This window comes from Podarcis pityusensis (genome assembly GCF_964106645.2).
Source record: "Podarcis pityusensis genome assembly, chromosome: 6".
Taxonomy (NCBI): domain Eukaryota; kingdom Metazoa; phylum Chordata; class Lepidosauria; order Squamata; family Lacertidae; genus Podarcis; species Podarcis pityusensis.
The window spans coordinates 76940715-76962839 of NC_138030.1; the positions used below are offsets into that span (position 1 = coordinate 76940715).

Below are 22125 nucleotides of genomic sequence, written 5' to 3' on the forward strand. Positions count from 1 at the left end.
AATCCGTTGGTAATGCATTCACCTCAGGCGTTTTAACGGAAGCATTTTGTAATGGCTTACCTCAATTATTGCCTGGTTTTCCATGACTCCCCGATTCTTGTGCGACAACAGAAATCGGCCGCAAACCCTGAATGCTTTGCTAAAGCCATTTACAACCTTTGTACCAACTATGGAAGAGTGAAATGCAACGCCTGACGAGTTCTAATTTTAACCCACGACGCTGGCCGGGAATAGTAAGTATTGCTGTGACCAGGTGTCACAGCCCTCTGAAGTATTTCCCCAATTTTGAATCCCTTTCCGCTTTTCAGAACTCGTCGTCGTGTTCCTATAAGTCGAAGAAAACTCAGCTGCTCTGTATGAAAAAAGAGTTTTACTATATTGCTACTATAATACAGCTGATTATGATTGGTGACATGAATCTAAATCCATGAGGAATCCTGGATAGAAGAACTGCCAATTTGGGTATATAACAGCGGTCATTTTTTTAGCAAACAATAATGGGGAACAGCCAGAAATGCTTGAGCAGTTTATTGTAAAGTTCCTGGTAGTAACTTCTCTCTCTCAATCCACCTTCTACTTTCTTATCTTTGGCCAGAATTGGAGCAAGGTCACCCCTCCAGAGAGCGTGAACCCTGCCAAATTTCAGAAGGATAGCTGCAGAGACAAGGGTAGACATTACAGTATAGTTTTTGGATGAATGAAGAAGTAATCATTTAATCTTCTCTAGTGTACTGTGGGCAGTTCTGTGAGCACGAGAGGTGATCCTGCAAAATTGCAAATAAATCCAGAGGTTTATGTACTCAGCATCTTTAAAGGTGACTCTGGGATGAGAAGAACAATAAGGGGGGCACTTTTTACCAACCAGGGCTGGCAGTCACAAAGGAGGTCTCTCTTCTCCCTCCACAACGAGGGAAAGTTCCTTAAGCTTAGAGATCTAAGTTTTGCTCTCTGTCCTAAGTACTGGGACTGAAATGCACAGGTAAAAAATTAGAACTGACCCTTCAGTCACAATGCGGCCCTTTATATGTCCAGCTGTCCTTTGTCAACAACAATTTGCTGCTGTTTTTTGTGCTGAATATATGCTATATGGGAATTTATGGACCTAATAGGTATCTAAAGCCATTTGCAAATAACAAAATATACATTTTATCAAAGTAATTGTTGAACTGAAATACGATTAAGAAGTATATTAATAGTGAAATACAATTAAGAAGTATATTAATAGTGAAATAAAATTAAGAAGTATAATAATAGTGAAATAATCATTAAGCTCTAACTTAAAATGATTTTTTATTCATAACAAACTTAATAATGCATTGACATTTGGCAATAAAAAAGGTTCCTTTAGAAACACAATTTACAAAGACTCCTAATTTTTTTTGGGGGGGGGCAAGAGAGTGGGGCCCTAAGCTATAGCTTGTTTAGCTTATATGTAAATCCTGGCTGTTGTAAACACTATGATGATTTGCTTTGGTGAAAGGAAGTGAGGAGGGAAACAGAAAAATTGGCATTGCCCGGCCAGATTCTTGCAAAATCTCTTGGTCTTCCCCTACTTTTGATATTCCCACCCATTACTGTCCATTTCTTCTTGTAGCTTGATCTTGCCACATGGCCACTTTTCCTCTGGGATCTGAATTTACATCCACTTTTTGATCCAGTCTATGTGTCAGCATGCAGGTAAAAAGGAGACCGAATGCTGTTGGCACTACAGAAAATCTTTAAAGAAACAAGTTTCTGCAGATGAGCTCAATCAGTTGCTTTCATGTGACGAGACGAATAGTGTGTATTCAGGACTTTGTCCCGGTTTGTGGATTTATGTTCTTGGTGGATTTAAAGCCACAAAATACCCTCAGATAAAAGTCTCAAATCAAAAGGTTGTAATAAAAGATTTATTCAAGAATAGAAAACAATTTAAAAGAAATGTTAAGACAGTATATAGTAATTGCTTTTTAATCGGCAAAAGTGAATACAAAATTCCTCACAGATCTATATGAGACTTGAGTATTATTTCACATCTTTAGGTCTCTAAAACTCAGATATTTTACCTCAACTTTCTTCTCACAGATGGCAAGAGGAGTGTTTTTTAAAAAATTAAAAATAAACATATACGATTTAAGAGTTTGTAGGGATGTTTAACCAAATAACTTTCACAATAAGGATACAATATTGTTTGAAAATACGCTGTGCGTGCAATACTAAGCTTCTGTCAAGCATCTTGAGCGTACGATCATTTCCCATATGATTTTTAGAAGCTTATTTTGTTTTCTTTCTTTAAAGTGCCTTTTAGTTTCTGTCACGTACAGCCTTTAATCCGGCACGCTCACTTTTAAAGTCACTTTAAATCTCCCTAAACAGTTGCGCATTTGTGTATTGCTTGTTTCAAACCCCTTTCTGCTTGCATCTCAGGTTTTCGCTGTTCTGAAGTCCAGTCCACAATTGCACAATAGAGTTGGAATAGCCTTCCAAGTAGATTTGGGGGACGGTATGGGGGGCAATTCCTGTGCACACAGCGACTTAACTGGATACCATTCTTCGGCTCTAAATGCACGTGCAGAAAAAGGGATCGTGAACTCCAGTGGCACTGTGGAAAATCCTCAGATGAAACCACTTAACAGTTGACGCAGCTTGAACCCAGCATCTCTTCAAAGTGTTCATTTTATGTGAACGGGCAAACACCTTTCTGCTGTATGCCTTTACTTCCTACTTACCAGCCTCCTTTCCAAACCCAGGCATGCACTCATGTGGAGAAACTTAACGCAGGAATTGGCCATTGGCAAATTTTATTATTGCGCTGGCTCAAAAGGTGCCTCTCTGATCACAGGAAGTGATGTCAGCTATGTCTATCTGTGGTTGCTTGCTTCATAAATTACATGTGTCCACACCAGAGGTGCCAGCTTGCAAGGGCGATGGGCTGATGTCACACATGATGTCAGAGCATCTGGAGGAGCCGGGGCAGAGTAGGACATGGCAGCCACATGGCTTCAAGAGCCAGTGGCTCCTCCTCCTTCTCCCGCTGCCATTGGCAGGGGGCTGTTTGGACCCTCCTTCCCCTCCGCAGCAGGAAGAGGAGGAGGAACTGGCTATGGAAGCTGCACCGCGCTCAACCTCCTCCTGTTTTCTGGACATTGGGCCCCCCAAAATATTGGGGGGGGGTGTCCCAAAAGGGCTGGGCCCCCAGGAGTCTGTGCCCCAGGTCCACAGCAGCATGCGGGAGACAGTGAAATAAACAAACGTATTGTGCAAACTATCCTTTGGGCACCTCTGTTACATTCATTAGATTTCACACAAAATACCTATCCATACCATCTTGATATGGAGCACCAATAACTGTCCAAAGTCAACGTACTTGGGATTTTGAAGAACCTCCATTTTGCATGAGTTTCGTTTATGGCTCCTTAGCTAAGCTGTGCCCTGTTATGAGCTTCAAACTTTACTCCTATTGGACATATTCCCATTTGCCGACAGTTGCTTCACATATTACAGAAATTAATTTAGGCAGAAAGGACGTTTGGAAAAGAAACGTTAGCATCAATAACCAATGAAAGGCCATCCCCGTGTATTTAATAAAATAAGCAATAAAAGCATTTTATTTGAACATGATTTGTGCGTTTGTTGCATCAGAAACTTGGTACCATCCCTTTTGTTTTGTGAAAGAGAAAACCCTGTTTCCAATCAAATTCTGAGAAAAGATTAATCTACCAACAGCAGAAGCAGTTAAAAAAAAATGCTAGTAACCTTCATCTGGCAATGTCAGTGTAGTGGAATACGGCCTGTTATCAACATAGATTTCTCAATGCCGCACCAAAGAGCCAAAGTATGACAGTCTGACGGTCTCTAGCCTAATAATTTACAAACTAACCTACTCAGCCCGACAAAATGTAACAGCTAATCAGTACACTGACCGGTGATCAGAAAGGCCTATTGATCACACCTTGTAAGTGATCACACAATTCACACACTGAATTGTGAAATGTAGTATTTAAGGACACTTGCTAGCATAGCTAGCTTGATAGCAGTTTCAAAATTTAAACGATGCACCCATGCATTAGTCCTCTTTATTTTAGATCCAGCAGCATGAAAGCAGGGTTCTCCAAGTAAGATTTCCACAAGTTGGAAAAACGGGACATGGTAGCGCCGTCGATAATTCTGTGATCGGCCGACCAGCTCACATTCATTATCTGTGCTTTAAATATTTCACCTTTCGCATTAAACCGAGGAAGGCCCTAAAAAATCCAGGAAGAAAGGAGAGAATACTAATGGAGTATTATTAATACATCAGAACTCTCTAACACCTTTGGCTATTGCCCTGGATACACAAGAGGCCCTGAAATTAGTCGGATGAGAGAGTTTCCCCTCTTGACTCTGAAAGCTTGCCTCACAAAACTGTTAGTATCACTCAGAAAACAGTCAGTTGTGTGATTTTTCTCTGTCTAAAGGCCTCAACTGAGCAGACAGCAAATCTGCAATTGAGGAAAATGCTAGTATTTCAAGTTACATTTACAGCACAATCCTGTGCATATTTGCTCAAAACCAATTCCCGCTATGGGGCTTACGCCTTAGGAAGTATGTTTGGGGCTGTAGGCTTATTGAGCAATCCAAACCCCATCCCCTACTGTGGGGCTTTGTGGAGCAAGTGCTCATCCACAGCCCTGACTCTTCACAGTGACTGCAGCAGGACAATGCGCCTTTGTGAAACAGCAGCAAGACTGGTTCAAAATCTGGCCACTCCTCACAATCAGAACACTCTGTTTGAGTTTTCACTGCCCCTAGGTGAAAACCAACAAACGCTTGCAGAGCGTCGTGACCAGTGCTTTTATCCTAAAAAAATGTTTAGGGGTAGTGGTACCTCGGGTTGCATACACTTCAGGTTACATACACTTCAGGTTACAGACTCCGCTAACCCAGAAATAGTACCTTGGGTTAAGAACTTTGCTTCAGGATGAGAACAGAAATCATGCTCCGGTGGCGCGGTGGCAGCGGCAGCTAAAGTGGTGCTTCAGGTTAAGAACAGTTTCAGGTTAAGAACGGACCTCCGGAACGAATTAAGTACTTAACCCAAGGTACCACTGTTCTCTCATTTTCCTATTCATATTAAAATACTGCTCCTCAATGAGGCCAAACTTAAGATTCACAAAATGTTTAGGGGTATGCATACCCCTGCGCCCCCCCAGAAAAAAAAAGACACTGGTCGTGAAAATGCATTCAAAAACGTATGGGAGTGATCGATACTGAATCAATACTGAAATTGTAGGTTTATCACTCAGAATCAACATACTTGTATTTTCCCAAGAGCGCCAATAGCTACTTCAGGAGGAAGAATTACGGGTTTTGCATAGGTACCGCCAATCTGGAAAATAAAAAAATAAAATAAACAAGCATTTTTTCTGATGACATCTGTATTAGGTGATCTTTAATCTGGGGGAAACAATTCCCCCTCCCAGCCCATGGGTGAAGCTGTGCATGTTGAGTTGTTTGCTATGTGTGTACATAACACCATTACTCTTCATGGGGGCCTAATAATAATAATAATAATAATAATAATAATAATAATTTTTTTATACCCCGCCCTTCCCGGTTCAAAAACTGGGCTCAGGGTGGCTAACAACAAGTTTAACACTTAATTACAAAAGCAGCATAAAATACAGTATAAAAACATGAATAACAATAAAATTCAAAAATCAAAAATCAATTTAGGGGAAATAAGCATTAGATAATTCCCAGGGCTAGCTGGTTGAATTGGTCCTACTTAGGCCAGCAAGGAGGCCTGGGGAGAATTAGGTGTGGGGTCTCAGCGCGGGTGATCTTCATAAAAGGGGAGGGGGAGGGAAGAAAAGGGAAATAAAAGATCAGGCTGAATTCAAATTAAAGGCCAGGTGGAATAGCTCTGTCTTACAGGCCCGACGGAAGGAGGTTAAATCCTGAAGGGCCCTAGTCTCATGGGACAGAGCATTCCACCAGGTCGGAGCCATCACTGAAAAGGCCCTGGCCATGGTGGAGGATAGTCTGACTTCTTTAGGGCCTGGGACCTCTAGACTATGGTTATTAATGGACCTTAAGGTCCTCTGCGGGGCATACCAGGAGAGACGGTCCCGTAAATACAAGGGCCCTAAGCCACAAAGGGCTTTAAAGGGCAAAACCAGCACCTTGAACCTGACCCTATACTCCACCGGGAGCCAGAGCAACTGGTAAAGCACTGGGTGAATATGCTCCCACGGCAGGGACCCCATACCACTCTCTCATATTCCAAATGCCCCGCGAGGAAGAGAAGCAACAGCAGACTGCAAGGTCAACAGACACCTTCGCCATCTCCACTTGTAGCTGTTTTCGCCACCCCTCCTCCACCCACCACAGAGACCATCAGGCTCCACTGCCCTGTTATGAACTCCAACAGGACTATCTACTTTGGCAGCGGTGGGTATCATCTAAGCCGGGCATGGGGAACCCAATCCCTCCCAGATATTGTTGGGATTCCAGCTCCCCTCAGCCCTAAGCATGGCCGATGGGCCAGGGATGATGGGAGTTGCTAGCCTGATATTATTATCCATCTGTGGGAGCCTTTTTCAGCTTAAAAGTAGGGCAGTTACATAACTGAATATTCATTCATCTAACCCCCTGTCCTCCCAGGGGCTTAGTCCCCAAAGCTAGACCAGTTTCTCCCTCCCTCGTGGGGTAATAGTTTGTGGCCTGGTTGTATTTAAAACAATATGGCTAGATATGCTTCTAGAGTTGGATTTTAAAAGGCTGTTCAAACTCACTGTGCCAATGTTGGAGAGTGTGAATGTTCCCCCGGTGAGGTCGCTTGTTCCCAGCTGATTCGCAGACCCCAGGCTCTGCAGGCGATTTAATTCTGAAGCGACCTCATATACACTGCAGGCCTGGACATTCTTCACATTTGGGACAACTAGGCCTTGCCCTGTATCCATAGCAACTCCAATGTTGTGAGAAGCCTAGAATGAATGAATGAATATATAAAAAATATCCATCTTTGTTTTGGACCAAACAGAATTTCTCTTCAAGATGTAAGAAGGCATGACCAATATATTCTCCCTTTCCTGCTCCACAACTGGACTTCAATTCATGCAATGCTAGATGCAGCCCAGTACTGTCAACTGAGCCAGAAAGACACGGGTTCAAATTCCAAGTCTACAAGCAAAAGTTCAAAGGGTGATCTTGGGTGAATTGTTCTCTCCCTCAGGCTGACCTGCAGGGGTGTTGAGGATAAGATGGGGTTGGGGGGAACCAGGTACACTGCTCTGAACTCCTGAGAGATGTAACACTGGGATAAAATACAGGACTTTATTTTTAAGAAACAAAACAAAAATGAAACCATGCAAGGTGCAAGGTGCTGTTGACGTACTCCCATAAGCACCATGCTTGCTTGCAGTACAAACTATAATTTCCCGTATCTTGTTGGCATCAGTCTCAAGAGACAATGCAGTGCACCTCCACAGGTGAAGTCAAACCACTGTGTTAGCAGCACCCGAGTGACCTCCATGGGATGCAAGCCTGGCTAGTGTGGATGGAGGTCCTGGGCTGCTCAGACAACAATATGTTGTTGCCTCACTGATGCAGTCCAAAGCAATACGTTTGGCACCAGCTTGGCTGCAGGGGTTGCCAAAAGGAGGCGTCCAAGACGCCATCCAACCGCCTTAGGAACTCTATTCCAGATTTGTGTTGGGTTTACTTCTTAGCCTTTTCTTCTCCTGAAGATATCCCGCAAGGCAGTGGAGGTTTAGGACCAGAGTTTTCCTTCATCCTCCTCCGCCTCCTCATTTTTTATTTGTATACCGCCTTTCTATCTTACAATACTCAAGGTGGTTTACAAGTTGAAGAAAGAAAAAATTTACATCTTATAACAATCTAATGCAATACAAAAACGTGATAATAAAACATAACTTTAAAATAGGCAGCAAAGTAAAAAAAAAGCAACGTTCAACAATCAATTAGAATAGTATAAAATAATAATATCAACATATAAAAGTTAAACAGAAATCCATTCAACAGTTACAATAATATCTAAACTATAATCAATAAAACAAGGGCAAGCCACAGTACATAAAATAATACAATACACATAGAGGAGCAAGGCAGGTGGAAGGAGGCCTTGCCTGATGGAGTCTCTCCCCTCACAGTTCTTCCTCCAGGAACAGCTTCCTTATGAGGACTCCTAGGGCCAGAGGGTGGGGCAAGGCAGTTGGAAGGAGGCCTTGCCTGACGGAGTCTCTCCCCTCCTCAACGGGCTCCCTTTCTAGGTTGATGAGCCCCATCTGCCCCCCATGCAGAAACTGTCTTCTTGTACCCTATTGGTCTCATCTGTTCAATCCACTGGAGCCTGTCTTTGCACGCAGGGGAAGTCTTTAACCCCAAGAGTCTGAGGCCTATCGGCTCCCCTTACCTCACCTGGTTTAGCCGGCCAGTCAAAGCCATTCCCAGGGTGTGGCTACTATCACAAGCTGACAACTTTGAGGAGCCACAGGTGAGAGCAGAGTGTGTGGGGGGGGGACCCCAAGGTGGACAAACTACCCCACAAGGAGCACAACATGTCCCCCACCAGAGGTACTACCCCTCCCCTAACACCCCCTCCCTGTATCTAATCATCATAAAACAGAGCTGGATCTCCCTTAAGAATGTGACAGGAATGTCAATATACAAACCTTGTAAGTGATGTTTTGGCAGTTTTCATCCAGCGAAGCGTTGAGGATCGGATAATGTAATAAGGCTAAAGAAGCGGCCTGTTAAATATTTTTTAAGAAAGACAAATGTGATTATTCTAGCAGCCAGAGCCAACAGGCTGCATGCTTCAGAAACTGTGCAACATAGCTTCTGCATACGTGTACATAGGGAGATAGTGGTAGAGCATCCATTTTTCATGCGGAAAGCTCCAGCATCTCCAGGTAAACCTGTGAGAGATACCTTTCCGAAACCCTGGAGAGACACTGCCCATCGGTGAAGACTTTACTGAGCAAGATGGACCAATGGTCTGACTCAGTTTAAAGCAGATCCTATGCTCCCAAGGGCTTCTGATTGAGCAGATTAATGCAAGAGGAGGGGATTTTATTTTTTTGCCAATTCTTCTTTCTCACTTCCGCCCTGTTCCGGCATGTCCCCCAACTCAATGGACCTGATGGGGGAAGAGGGAATGGGCAGATATCGTCTTCCCCTCTTCTTCCAATAGCAAATGCCTCTGCTGGATCAAATGCCATTCTGTAAGCTGGATTCCACACACCCCCCCCACACACAATCACACCCCTCATTTAAATAAATGTGCTTAGAAGCCCATCAGCTTTTCTTTATCTAGCATTTCAGTGGAAATGTCTCCAGTCAGAGTAAGTAATTTCTGGTATTCAATGGAAAAAATTATTGGATGGAAGATCCTTTTTGTTAATTACAACATTATTGTGAACCATCCTGAGATCTTTTGATGAAGGGTGGGATATAAAACAACAACAACTCCTGATACACCCCCACCCAAAGAATTGCATTTTGAAAGAGGACCATGACTACGCCTCATACTTTTCAAAATATTTTGAGAAGCATGAAAAAAATCAAGTTTTTTTGAGAAAGGTCAATCTATTGTTGCAGCCAAACCTACGTGCAAAACTAAATATGTTGTCAGTGTAACAGCCTGTAAGAAGGAGTGCTGTCTACCAGTTAAAAGACTCTTATTATTTATTATATAGATTTCTGTACTGATTGTCCACAAAAATCACCAGGACATATACATTAATTATCTCCCTTGAAACGTATTACAATTTGATGCATTTGCATTTTATCAAAACTACTGTACGGACAGCTTCTTACAAATCCCTCTCGTTTTGCACATTAGCAAGGCCTGCTGGTTCCGCCTCACCTTTAAAAAGAAAGGCATGAAGGTGAGCTTAATTCCACGTTCGAGCGCTACAGGTTTCAGCTCCTCTCTCAGCCGGACAAGTTGCGTGAGATCAATCTCGTCGCAATAACCGAAGTGAGGAATTTTCAGCGCTGCAGACATGGTTTTCACCATGACCTTCTGGAATCCTGGAAATAAGGGGGAGAAGAAGAAAAATGATGCCTGGTGATGTCCCGGTTTCCTGCCTTGCTTTCCATCTTCCTTCAAATTTATTTAACAAAATTTATATGCCACTTAACTGACGACGATGACAACCTTAGACATAGGGATCAAAACTACATAAAAGCGTACAGCTTCCAGGTCATGTGGCCAGCATGACTAAGCCGCTTCTGGTGAACCAGAGCAGCGCACGGAAATGCCATTTACCTTCCCGCCAGAGCGGTACCTATTTATCTACTTGCACTGGCGTGCTTTCGAACTGCTAGGTTGGCAGGAGCAGAGACCGAGCAACAAGAGCTCGTCCCGTCACAGGGATTCGAACCGCCGACCTTCTGATCGGTAAGTCCTAGGCTCTGTGGTTTAACCGACAGCGCCACCCACATCCCATCAAAACTATTAAAAAGGTTAAATATCGCAGATGGGACTCCAGTAAGCCATAGGAGAAACTCTGGGGGAGAAACCATATGAGAAAATACCTTCTTATTTATTTGCAGAAGACTGCAGTACAGTAAGAATGTATTTGCCCAATGAACAGATTACAGCATCCAAGGCTGTTGTACTGTTGAGGCTAAGTGGGTGCAGACTTTATCGATGCCTGGGTGGGAGACATTTTGAGAAGGACGCGTGGCCATATCTATGGTTTGGTTACCCAGAGTACCAGGGTAACCAGAAAATACACTATGTTGGCACTGCACCACAACAGGGTGTTGTTCTCCCCAGCCCTGTTGCATGGTGATGTCACTGAATGCCAAGGCTTAGAAGTCTTACCAAGACAGTGTCTGGATTAATTTTCCAGGAGTCAGGAAGATAATCTGGTGATTCCTGATTAATATGAGAATAGATGGGAGCGGGGAGCAGACCTGCCAGTCTTTGGAAGCTTCCATAAGTATTAGTGCCTGAATGAACTCTCCCCAAAATTCTGCATTGCCATTTTCCTGGATTCATCTCTAACTGTAACTAAAAATTGCACCACATCCCTCAACAGCCGACTGGGATTACAAGTGGAAAAACACCAGCAGTGTGCTTCGCTATGAATGCAGAAACAAATATTCATGTTTTACTTGTTCAGTTGCACTTTACAAATACTTTACGCATGCTGTTCTATATTAGATCCTCAGGAGGTTTCATTAATTTATTTACCTGAAACGGCCACTGTTTTATCTTTCTGTGAAATTACGACAGGTTTGGAAATGGGCAGAGGGATTCTGGGCGTCTTTGGCTTATCTGCTGCAGGCTTCGGTGTTGGCGGCGGCGCGACAATTTCAGGTTTTGGCGATAGAGGTAAAATAGCTCCCGTCTGTTTGGCCAAGTAATTGAGAATGTCTTCTTTGAGGATACGGTTATCTTTCCCTGTTCCAACAACTTCGCTCAGTTTAATCTGAAAGACAAGAGCACAAGCTAAAGAATTCTGGATATAGGGCATGAGCAGAGGGAACGCATCCTTTTTATTGAAATGGCAAAAGAAAATGCGAGAGAAGGCAGGCAAGTTAAGCGTTTGAAGAATATGTGGACCATTTCCAACTTAGGCATCCCCTCAGTGCAAGTACTGTATTTTTCGACCTATAGGACGCACTTTTTCCCCTCCAAAAATGAAGGGGAAATGTGTGTGCGTCCTATGGGGCGAATGCAGGCTTTCGCTGAAGCCTAGAGAGCAAGAGGGGTCAGTGCGCATCGCTCTCCAGGCTTCGGGCAGATATCCGCAAGCCTGGGGAGACCGGCGCGACTTCCCGCAGGGCTCCCTAGGCTTGCGGATAGCAGCCTGTTCTGGGGGCTGGGGTCATGGGAAGCTCGGGCTTCCCCCGCCCCAGCCCCGTGCCTGGGGGGGAAATAATTTTTTTTCTTTATTCCCCCCCCCCCAAAAAAAAACTAGGTGCGCCCTATGGGGCGAAAAATACGGTAATTCCACTTGCACAACAGAACTTGCCCTCTCTTGCCCCCATGCACCCCCCCCCCCAATTTCCTTTGCAGAAATGGAAATCCTTACGTTGATGGGATGCATTGGTTGGATACTTCCCTCTGCAAATATTTATAGGTACATCATTAACACTGAATCCACATGTGTCCAGTCATATAATCTGAAAGCATCTAATTTTGCAGGATTGTTGAAGCTAGGTGAGTGTGGAGCTGGGACTGGTAACCCACCCCCTCCCCAAGAAATCCACATGCCCCTTAAATTGGTGTACACATACATGCAACTGAATAGTGTGAACTAAAAATTCTGTATCATCCATTTGCTCAAGGCTACATGTGAAATGTGCTGTGACAAAGATCCACACACAATTCCGTTGAGGTTGCTAAAAGCCGAGAGAGGAAAGGATTGAACAGGAGATATCTTCAAATATCTGATGGGCTGACACATCAATAAAGAACAAATTTGGTTTTTGTTGCTCCAGAGTCTAGGGCCCGAACCAATGGGTTTAACTTATTGGTGCGGACGACGACATTTGGACTAAACATTAGGAAGAACTTCCTGATGGTATGATCTATACAACAGTGGAACAGATTGTCTTGAAAAGTGGTGGACACTCCTTCAGAGAAGCTGGGTGGGTGTAATCTCCTGTAAAAGGTAAAGGTAAAGGACCCCGGACAGTTAAGTCCAGTCAAAGGCGACTATGGGGTTGTGGCGCTCATCTCGCTTTCAGGCTGAGGGAGCCGGCATTTGTCCACAGCTTTCTGGGTCATGTGACCAGCATGACTAAACCACTTTGGGTGCAACGGGACACCGTGACAGAAACCAGAGTGCACGGAAACACCGTTTGCCTTCCCACCCTAGTGGTACCTATTTATCTACTTGCACTGGCATGCTTTCAAACTGCTAGGTTGGTGGAAGCTGGGACAGAACAACAGGAGCTCACTCCGTCGTCGGGATTCGAACCGCCGACCTTCCAAATGCCAAGCCCAAGAGGCTCAGTGGTTTAGACCAAGGGCCGTCTTACCCATAGGCGCTAGGGGTGTGGGGCATCGGGCTCTCAGAGGCGCCAGGCCCAGAGTCCGGGAAACAGTCTGCCTGTTGGTTGGAGTGCCATGGCGGGCTTTTCTGCTGTGCCGCAAGTTTGGGGGTGACCGAGCCAGCGAGATGCTGAGGTGGCCGGCCGACTTCGCCCTCCTGTTTGCCTGGGACTGGGCAACCGGCGGGGGGGCCTGGGCGGATCTTTGCACCCTGGCACCGCATATGCTGTTTAGACCACAACGCCACCAGCGTCCCTGTATTTCCTGTACTGAAGGTGGGCACCTTCAAAGTCTGATTCTACAGCAGATGGGACTACGCTGCCTGCCTCACACTTCAAACTCCTCGTTTGTGTTTCCAGGAACTCCTTGAGGATGGCCCAGGCGGCTTCGGGGCTTCTTCCAAGGTTCTCCTGATTGCGAGAGGGGTTTCTCCTGATGACATGGGACTCAGAACATCTCCTGCACAAAAGGGGCTCACCATTGTGTGCCATTATGGGTAAGGGTGCCGGACTGCGTGCAAAGTCACACATATCATATATCACTAAGAGACTCTTGTGTTCTAACGGAACTATTCTGCGCAAGAAGTGAATGGTTTCAAAATTCCTGACGCTAGCCATGCAAGCCACTTCATCAAGTCATGAGTGTTGCAACGCAGTCCTTAGAGCCTCTCCATGCTCCATGGTGCCTCTCAGCCCACATTAATCCCCAGCAAGCCTCTCCACTGCGTTTGACATAATATAGCATGTGGTGGGTGGAGCTTGCCGTAAAGCCCAGCCCACAATATGGGAGGTGGGGCACTAACATACAGGAAGGCAATGTACCACCTTCAGCCACCAAGAAGTTACCTACTCCTGCCATGAAGCATCAAACCTTCTGATCAGCCGTTACATTAGCACAATCGCCGCATTAGCCGTTACGTTAACACAGTTTGCGAATGCATTACACCAGCCTCGCATCCCTCCTCGCAAAAAGAGATCAACTGCAAGGCAGCCCGCTTCAGTGAAAAGGGAACGCACATTGTTTTCCATGGCAAGGCGGCGGACGGCAGGAGTTGCCAAGGTTTTGTGGCCTTTGATCTCCTGGTGGGTCTGCTCTTCGTGAGACACGGCAGGGGTTTCGACCACGTCCTCTTCGGGAGCGACATCTGCAGGTTGGACACAAAGGGGTTAACTTTAAAACGCAGCACTGAAAACGGCTGTCAAGGGAAAGGAGAACGTGGGTCCAGTGACAATGCTGCCAGTTTATTTCGCTTAAGCTTGGGCACGTGTGAGACGAGACCGTTCGCGTGTTTAGATTACGGCATGGTGGTTCCTTCCTTCACACATCGCTGGAGTGATGTGGGACACCACCCCAAGGGAGGCAGCTTCCAAGTTGCCCTCAGCCTGCCCTCGTCTCTGGCCAGAGTGCAAAGATATACAGTGGTACCTCAGGTTAAGTGCTTAATTCGTTCCGGAGGTCCATTCTTAACCTGAAACTGTTCTTAACCTGAAGCACCACTTTAGCTAATGGGGCCTCCTGCCGCCACCGCTACGTGATTTCTGTTCTCATCCTGAAGCAAAGTTCTTAACCCAAGGTACTATTTCTGGGTTGGCAGAATCTGTAACCTGAAGCGTATGTAACCTGAGGTACCACTGTATACAATTAGCTCCATGCTTTCAAAGGGACTTTAGGCTTGTGGCTCTGCAGCAACGGTGCGTCATAACATAGCAGACAGCTAATGGCTTTTGAGACACCCCAAAGCAGTTTGCGATGTGGACTGGGTTAGTTGGTACAGGAATCCAGGGTTTCCCACTATCAGAACGAGCTGCAGTCTTGTGTGCGCCTATCTCCCCTCTCCTCGTCTTCTGCATGCCAGCAGGGCAAGATCGGGTGCTTCTGATTTTAAACCACTGTGACGTACAAATGGAGGGAACTATGCTTTTGGTTCTGAGAACAAGCTAGGACCTGAAAGTATGGTTTGATCCTGCCTTATTTTCACCAACCAGAATTTAACCAGGCCAGAATTTCCCAGGTTTCAGATGCCCTAGTGGTTTCTATAAAATGCAAGGCAGAAGCTTCCAAACTGGCCTGCAAAAGAGGAAGAAGGGGAGAAGATGCAAGCTCAAGACTTGTATATGGCAACAAGAAATAAGAACCCGAGTCTGTTGCTCAAAGCCCTTGTACACGCTTGAAATGGTTCTCTGAATCCTGATTTCTGTTTGTAACATAACTGAGTGACCAGGCTCTAAAAATGAATTGAGAAGTGCATAAAACTCCCCCCACCCCCTGCCTAGTGAAGAACCTCCTGCAACTTGCAAAGCACTTGGAAACAAGAACTGGTTTTATGTTTTTAAAATTCCCATTTACCTATTTCACATTTGATTCTATGAGACCATCCTGACAGAATGATGAAATCCACTGACGTTACCTTTCAAGGCAGCTGTTTCTATATCCACTAGCGGTTTCCCCACATGGGCAATTTCGTCTAAGTTGTAATGGAGTTTTCTAATGACGCCATCGTAACGGCTGGTGATGGTGACAGAGGCTTTATCGCTTTGGACTTCACAGATGCTGTCAAACTGGGAGACGACGTCACCTTCTTTTACATACCTAAGAAAAAAGAAAGACCTGCGTAACATACATGGCAGAGAAGCCGGAGGGTTATCAAAGAACAATGGGACAATTGGCACCTCTCCTTTTTTAATGCTCCAAATAGGTGCTGCAGGTAGAACCATGGGAAATATGGCAGAAATGGGTTGGCAGCATTGAGTAAAATCATGGTTTGCTGATGTTTCAGGAAAGGAGCTGCTTTTCCTCACCTTCCCTCCAATTGCTGTGGCAACCTTGATATATGTGGGGCCCCTAGCGTAGCTCAGCCCCCCCCCCCCTTTCAAACTGCCAATGCACACTCAGTTTTATGTTTCCTGGCACAGTGTGTGGAAAGTCCCTCTGGTTGAAAGAGCTTGTTCAAGGAAGTGGCTGAGCTCCACCTTCTCATCCTTCTCTAATTCTGGCCAATTGGTTGTTCCTCATGTCTCACTGTTATCTTCCGTGGATACAGAAAGATATTTCCAAAATTATGCGGAAGTATTCCTCAAGCTATACTCTTGAAATCAGTGGACTTCAAAACTGAAGGCCCATTTCTCCCCATAGTGGGCCATGTGCCAGTCGCTGTCAGAAAATGGGGCTCTGCTCTATATGGCTCAACTCTTGCCAGGTGACAACAGTGATGGCTAGGAGCAGAACTTTAACCTGCAGACTGAAAGCTTTGGAGTGCTCTACCTATCAATGTCCTTTTCTTTGTATGTGTATTTTGTGAGGGCCCTCTTGACACAATGCGATTCCTGCCTTAACACAACTCGAACATCCTTTCCTACGCTATTCCAACTTTCAGGGAAGTGCAAGGCGAAGGGAGCCCTGTGGCATGAACCTACCATTCTTTCACCGTCACCTCCGTAATCCCTTCTCCAATATCGGAGAGCTTGAACTGGACAATTTGGCCATGTGACACTTGGAGGGGGAAAGACAAGGGAACAAATGTCAAACAAAACAACAGAACAGCAGCATGGAGTAGCTCTATGTACAAACTATACAATTAGAGTCAGGTCCCAACAACTGCTGATTAGAAGTGCAATACTGTCCCCACTTTCTAACCTATTTATTACATTTAAATCTCAATCCTCTTCACTTGTGGAATCAAGTTGGGGTACACAGGATTCTCAGGCAGTCTCCCATCAGCCTTGCTTAGTTCCAGCAGTTTATTTATGTAGATATTTATAAACCTCACTTTCCTAAAGTATATTAAAGGAGGCTCAATGCACACAAAACATAATAAAACCACTCCCATAAAACCCAAGCAGAAATATCAATAAAACATCAGCAGCAGGTACTGGTGGGTTAAAATTCTGATTGTGAAGACCCATCTGAACAATTTTCAGAAGATGTGAAAAAAGGCAGGGACAGTGCCTGCCAAACCTTTAGTGGCAGGCAGTTCCGCAGGGCAGGGCTTGCTCCATGAAATACTTGGTCTCTAGTCAAAGCATGGGGAACCACCAGCAGTGCCCTATCAGAGGTTCTCAGTAATTTGAGGTGGAGTAAAAACTACTAGATGGTCCTTAAGACACTTTGGGTCCATGTTTTGGGCTCTGTGAATTAACTATGTATTGCTGCATACTTTACCTCAAGACTGTGTTCAGTGACGCTTACTGCAGAATGGAGTGCTTCAGGGTTTCAGCTACACCACCCTATTCAAACCCTAATACCAGTCCCCCCCCCCCCCGTCAGCATTTCATGGCCACTGAGCACACCAGTCTCCTCTGAGCTATTTGGGACTCCTCCACCACACATGAGGTTTGTTCCTCCTCACCCCTTTTAGGTTTTTTTGGCTTTTTGCAAACCTCGGGATTTCCCCAAGTATGTTGATACCCAGTGGTGGCTTCCACAACAGACTGAGGTTGGGAGGGCAGTGCCCCATTTGCCCTAACGGGACACCATTCAATGTCCATGGCTCCATTTTGGCTGCCATTTTGGCTATGTAAGTCCTCGCACTTGGAGAATTGAGATTGCTCCAAGTATATGTGTTGATCCTTCCTTGTTTGCTTGCCTCTCTTTGGAGTGACAAGAACTCCTAATAAAATAAAAAAAATTATGTGTGAAAGAAACTCACCAATAGTTGTTCTGAACAATCGGTGTGGATTTCGATACCTCCATGAGGGCTTGTCAAGCCCACAATTGTATTTTGCCTTTAGCGAACGGAAGTTACTGTACAATCTAATATGGTGGACGCAGAGCTGGCAAAGGAAACAAAAACCAAGCCTTAGAGACAAGCAAGACTGAAATCGCCGCTTATTCTCTTCTTTCAATTTGTCAGAAGCGCACAGAAGCAACTTATTATTGGGGGAGAAAAATGACAATTAAAGGTAGCAGATGTTATCATTTGCATCTTACTCATTGTTATTAATTGCTTTGTTTCGGAAGGCAAATTCTGCCATATTGTGTGTTCATTGGAAGTTAACAAAAAAGTGAAGATTTGTCCTCAAAATCCTCAGGGGCCTGTATAGCAGAAATGTAAACAACCATATTAAAAACTACCATCAGATTCCACTAGCTCTGGGCCGTGGGCTTTGGAGTCAACATGAAGTTCCGTATGAAGAGAAGCTGCCCCCTTCTCTTCAGTTTTGGGCAATATCAGGAAATGCACGCCCGCAGTGCATCTATGGACCATGCTCCAACACTGAAGAGGTAGCCATTTTGTATCTTACAAGCTGATCAGAGCTTTGAAGGGGTGACCAAGAAAAAAACCACACCAGCAATCTGTCTGAGCTATGGTCCCAATCACTACAATATTGTTTACCAAAATCACAACTAGATTAATGCTGCAATTAGGTCAAAATCAGCAGTGAGAAGGTGCAACTGATTAGCTTCCATAGGTGCTTGCTTACTTACTTAGGGCACAGATACGTAATCTTCTTGTCAATGTTATTCTCACTGGATGTAAACTGCATGTATTTGCTTATTACTTTCTTAGGGAAATAGTGGGAAGGGAAGGAGAATTCCTATGCTGAGGTTCTCAAGCTGTGGAGGAATGCAAAGGAGCAGGTGTGCTGCAGAAGATCTTCTTTTGAGAAGCTGGAGGGATGCTCAGCCACAGAAATGCATCAGGTCTCATCCATCCATCAATGGTGGGAGAAGTCACAGAGGGTGTCCTGCTCCCAAGTCCAGTTTTGAAGTCATTAGGACTGTGAGAGAGCATCTGCAGAATAATCTACAAGGCACCATTTTTCCATTTCAAAAACTGCACAATACTCAAAGAGTTGTTCTTTTGCACAGCTTCCCAAAAGAGATCAAGATGCCTTAGAATCAACCTAAAATGGTTTAAAACAAAAGTTAACCACTGGGATTCCTAATAAGGAAGAGCAGCAGGTCCCGCAAAGTACCTCAAGCATTTCACATAGTAAAAACTGAGAAATGATCTTCTTGGCAGGTCCAGGAAAGAGGAGACCTGTGTGGGAAAGTTGGCAATTACGTGTTTAAATGTGGTACCTTTAACTCCGAGTAAAGATTTCTCAAATTCTCTTCCCTCCTATACTAGGAAGAAATTTACAGGACCATCAGAACATCATTCCATGTTATTGGTTCTTCTGCAATGCTTCCCAAAGTTAGCCCATTATGGGGGAGTATTGCTGGACAAAACAATAGGCCTGAACATTTGGGGTATAAAGAGTTACAGGATTTCAGCAGGATGCTAAGGGATTGCACTGACTAGAAAGGAAGTACCGTATTTTTTCCTCTATAAGACTCACTTTTTCCCTCCTAAAAGTATGGGGAAATGTGTGTGCATCTTATGGAGCAAATGCAGGCTGCGCAGCTATCCCAGAAGCCAGAACAGCAAGAGGGATTGCTGCTTTCACTGCGCAGCGATCCCTCTTGCTGCTCTGGCTTCTGAGATTCAGAATATTTTTTTTCCTTATTTTCCTCCTCCAAAAACTAGGTGCGTCTTGTGGTCTGGTGCCTCTTATAGAGTGAAAAATACGGTAGTATGTCCACTCCAAAAACATTTGCAAGTGTAAACAGTATTGGTTTGTGGTCATGTATAACCACCCCAATACCACCCATGAATAAGCACCCATAAATAAAGTACTGAAATTGGCAATTTCAGTGTCCATCATCAGCGTATTAACTACTTTCTGAAGTAAACTTCTGCCAAAACTTTTTTATACAATCTGAAGTCAAAGTAGACTGCAGCAGCATCTCAACTCACAAATCCTGCAAACCACACGCAAACTTGAACCAGACATTAAATGAAATCAAAACACCGCACCAAGATCCACACAGCAGGCTTGTTCTCATTCCCAATCCTTTACATTGGGATTAGGTATCGGACTATCATACAATAGCCACAGCTCACAGTGGAATTCAATGGAATTATCAAAGAAGCTTAGACTTAACTAAGCACATGCATATTGTTTACCAATTCAAGTTATCAAGTTCTGACTGTATGCCAGATTAATCTGCATGTGCGTAGATAAGAATCAAGTGAAGGATGTACTTGCGGTGCAGTGGGTCAGTGGGTCTGGTTGTTAACCAGGAGGTTGGTGGTTCGAGACCATCCAGGGATGGCTGCAGGCAGGACCCTACATTGCAGGGGGTTGGACTAGATGGCCTTCGGGGTCCCTTCCAATATATCAGTTTAACAAAAGTTTGCTAGCTTGAATACATTGTAAAATACCCGTTCATAGTGTTCATCACAAATGGAGAAGACACACATAGAATCTAATCATCATCCACAAATGTCAGGTCAAGAGTCATTCGGTGGGTTCACAAAGGACAGGCCACTAGACAAATGGCAGGAGGTCCTGTGACAAGATCTGAAGTTTGGATGCGGGTGGCAGAAGGGATGTGGGTGGCGCTGTGGTCTAAACCACTGAGCCTAGGGCCTGCTGATCGGAAGGTTGGTGGTTCAAATTCCCATGACGGGGTGAGCTCCCGTCCCAGCTCCTGCCAACCTAGCAGTTCGAAGGCATGTCAAAGTACAAGTAGATAAATAGGTACCACTCCGACGGGAAGGTAAACAGCGTTTCCGTGCACTGCTCTGGTTTGGCCAGAAGCGGCTTAGTCATGCTGGCCACATGACCTGGAAAAAGTGTCTGCGGTCAAATGCCGGCTCCCTCGGACAGTAAAGCGAGATGAGCGCCGCAACCCCAGAGTCGTTCGCAACTGGACTTAACTGTCAGGGGTCCTTTACCTTTTTTACTGTATGTATAGACTGCCTGGGGACCATACATAAGCTGCCCTGAGTTCTTCAGAGGACTAAGTGCAAAACATAAACAACTTGACATTTTTAAACCGTAATTTCCTGGGTTTTTGTTTTTCACATTTCTAAATATTCATCATGTAACCTCAGGCAGCATACATGGGGCTTCCAAGACGTCTCCCAGTCAGGCACCGACCACACCTAGACTCAGCAGAATGGGGACCTTGCCTGTCTTCAAACCACCAGTATTTGTCCCAACATCTGGGACCTACCCAGAGGTATGCTGCCTCTGTTACATGGAAGCTTCATCAAGACACCAGCACTAACAGTGGTTGGAAAACACCTTTCATTAACAAATCTGTTAAAAACTGCTGTTGTTTTCAAAAGCCTTATATACAAATAGGAATGTGGCAGAGCAGATTTTATACTGGGCAGTTTCAGAGAGCTAAGACTGCAAAAATGGGCAAGACAGCAGCAGCGGTAGGGAGTGTTGAATTCTTCAATTTCCAAAAACTGAGGAGTGCTTAAAAAGTTGTAAGGCAAAAGATATTTCGGTTACATCAATATTTAGCTTTGTTGGCTAAGCAAAACGTGCAACAAATTGCGCAGAAACCATTAAAAAGGATTGGTGGTATATATGTTGTTATTCTTATTCGCTATCGCCTTACATTCTCAGATGGTAAGATTAACATGATTTCAGTTCTGCAAAACTAGTTTATGTGCTTTTTAAAAAAATGGAACGCAGATCTACCAAGCCAAATGTAGTCCGGTCACAAAAATAAGAGCAGATTTGAATTCCTTGCACCTCAAAAACGTATTTTAAAGACAATGCTCATGGGAGAAATCTGCAAAATTTTAGTTCAACCCTCCCAAGATGACACGCTCTACCTACTGCAGCAGCAGAGATCTCTTAAGGTGTTAACGATAGGGGCGTTTTTGGGAGGAGGATCGATCACAATTCCCCACTTTTGACGACCCTGATTCAGGTGACCCTTCAGATCCTTGCAAACCGCCTTGAGCAACCATATGGCGGGCAACCAAGGCGCTCAAACACCCGCAATCACTGGCAGATTTCAAGGCAAGGTCCTCCCAAGATCTCTTGCTTTCCACAGAGGAGGATCGCTGGGGCGCGGGATCGACCGAGGAGCTGCTCTTAACCCACCCACCCCTAACCTCCCTCCACTCGCCCATTTCTCATGGGCTTCACTGCACTGCCCCCTTACCAGGCGCCCCGTCGCCTTGTAAAAGCTCCTAAGCCCGACGGCTGCCGCCATCTTACTCCGGGGGAGGGAAGACAAGAGAGAAGAGAGACCCTCGCCTCCACACCCCTCCCACCTGGCAGCCAATGGGATCGCACGATTGGCGCCCGGTAGCCAATTAGACGTTGAAGGGCTGC

At 44.9% G+C, this 22125-nt stretch overlaps 2 protein-coding genes and 1 long non-coding RNA gene across 4 annotated transcripts in view; 1 reads left to right on the forward strand and 2 right to left on the reverse strand.

Moving 5' to 3' along the window:
- The window catches only part of LRRC39 (leucine rich repeat containing 39), a 10823-nt gene extending 10630 nt beyond the window's left edge, over positions 1-193 (reverse strand). Inside the window, exon 1 of one of the 2 annotated variants that reach the window (XM_081008781.1) lies at positions 61-193. The gene's annotated coding sequence lies outside the window, so the exon portion shown is untranslated. The remainder of the gene's footprint in view (positions 1-60) is intronic. The other variant, XM_081008782.1, reaches the window with a different exon arrangement.
- Positions 105-3595, forward strand: LOC308478798. Its single transcript, XR_013987287.1, has 2 exons — positions 105-233; positions 1595-3595. It is a non-coding gene; the product is annotated as an uncharacterized lncRNA (long non-coding RNA).
- Positions 2089-22058, reverse strand: DBT (dihydrolipoamide branched chain transacylase E2). Its single transcript, XM_081008722.1, has 11 exons — positions 21953-22058; positions 17643-17766; positions 16411-16486; positions 15405-15586; positions 14014-14141; positions 11189-11426; positions 9851-10017; positions 8655-8732; positions 6756-6947; positions 5276-5347; positions 2089-4223 (listed from the first exon to the last, which is right to left on the reverse strand). The coding sequence occupies exons 1-11, from the start codon at positions 22001-22003 to the stop codon at positions 4056-4058; spliced, it is 1476 nt and encodes a 491-aa protein (XP_080864848.1). The 5' UTR covers positions 22004-22058; the 3' UTR covers positions 2089-4055.
- Between the last annotated feature and the right edge of the window lie 67 nt (positions 22059-22125).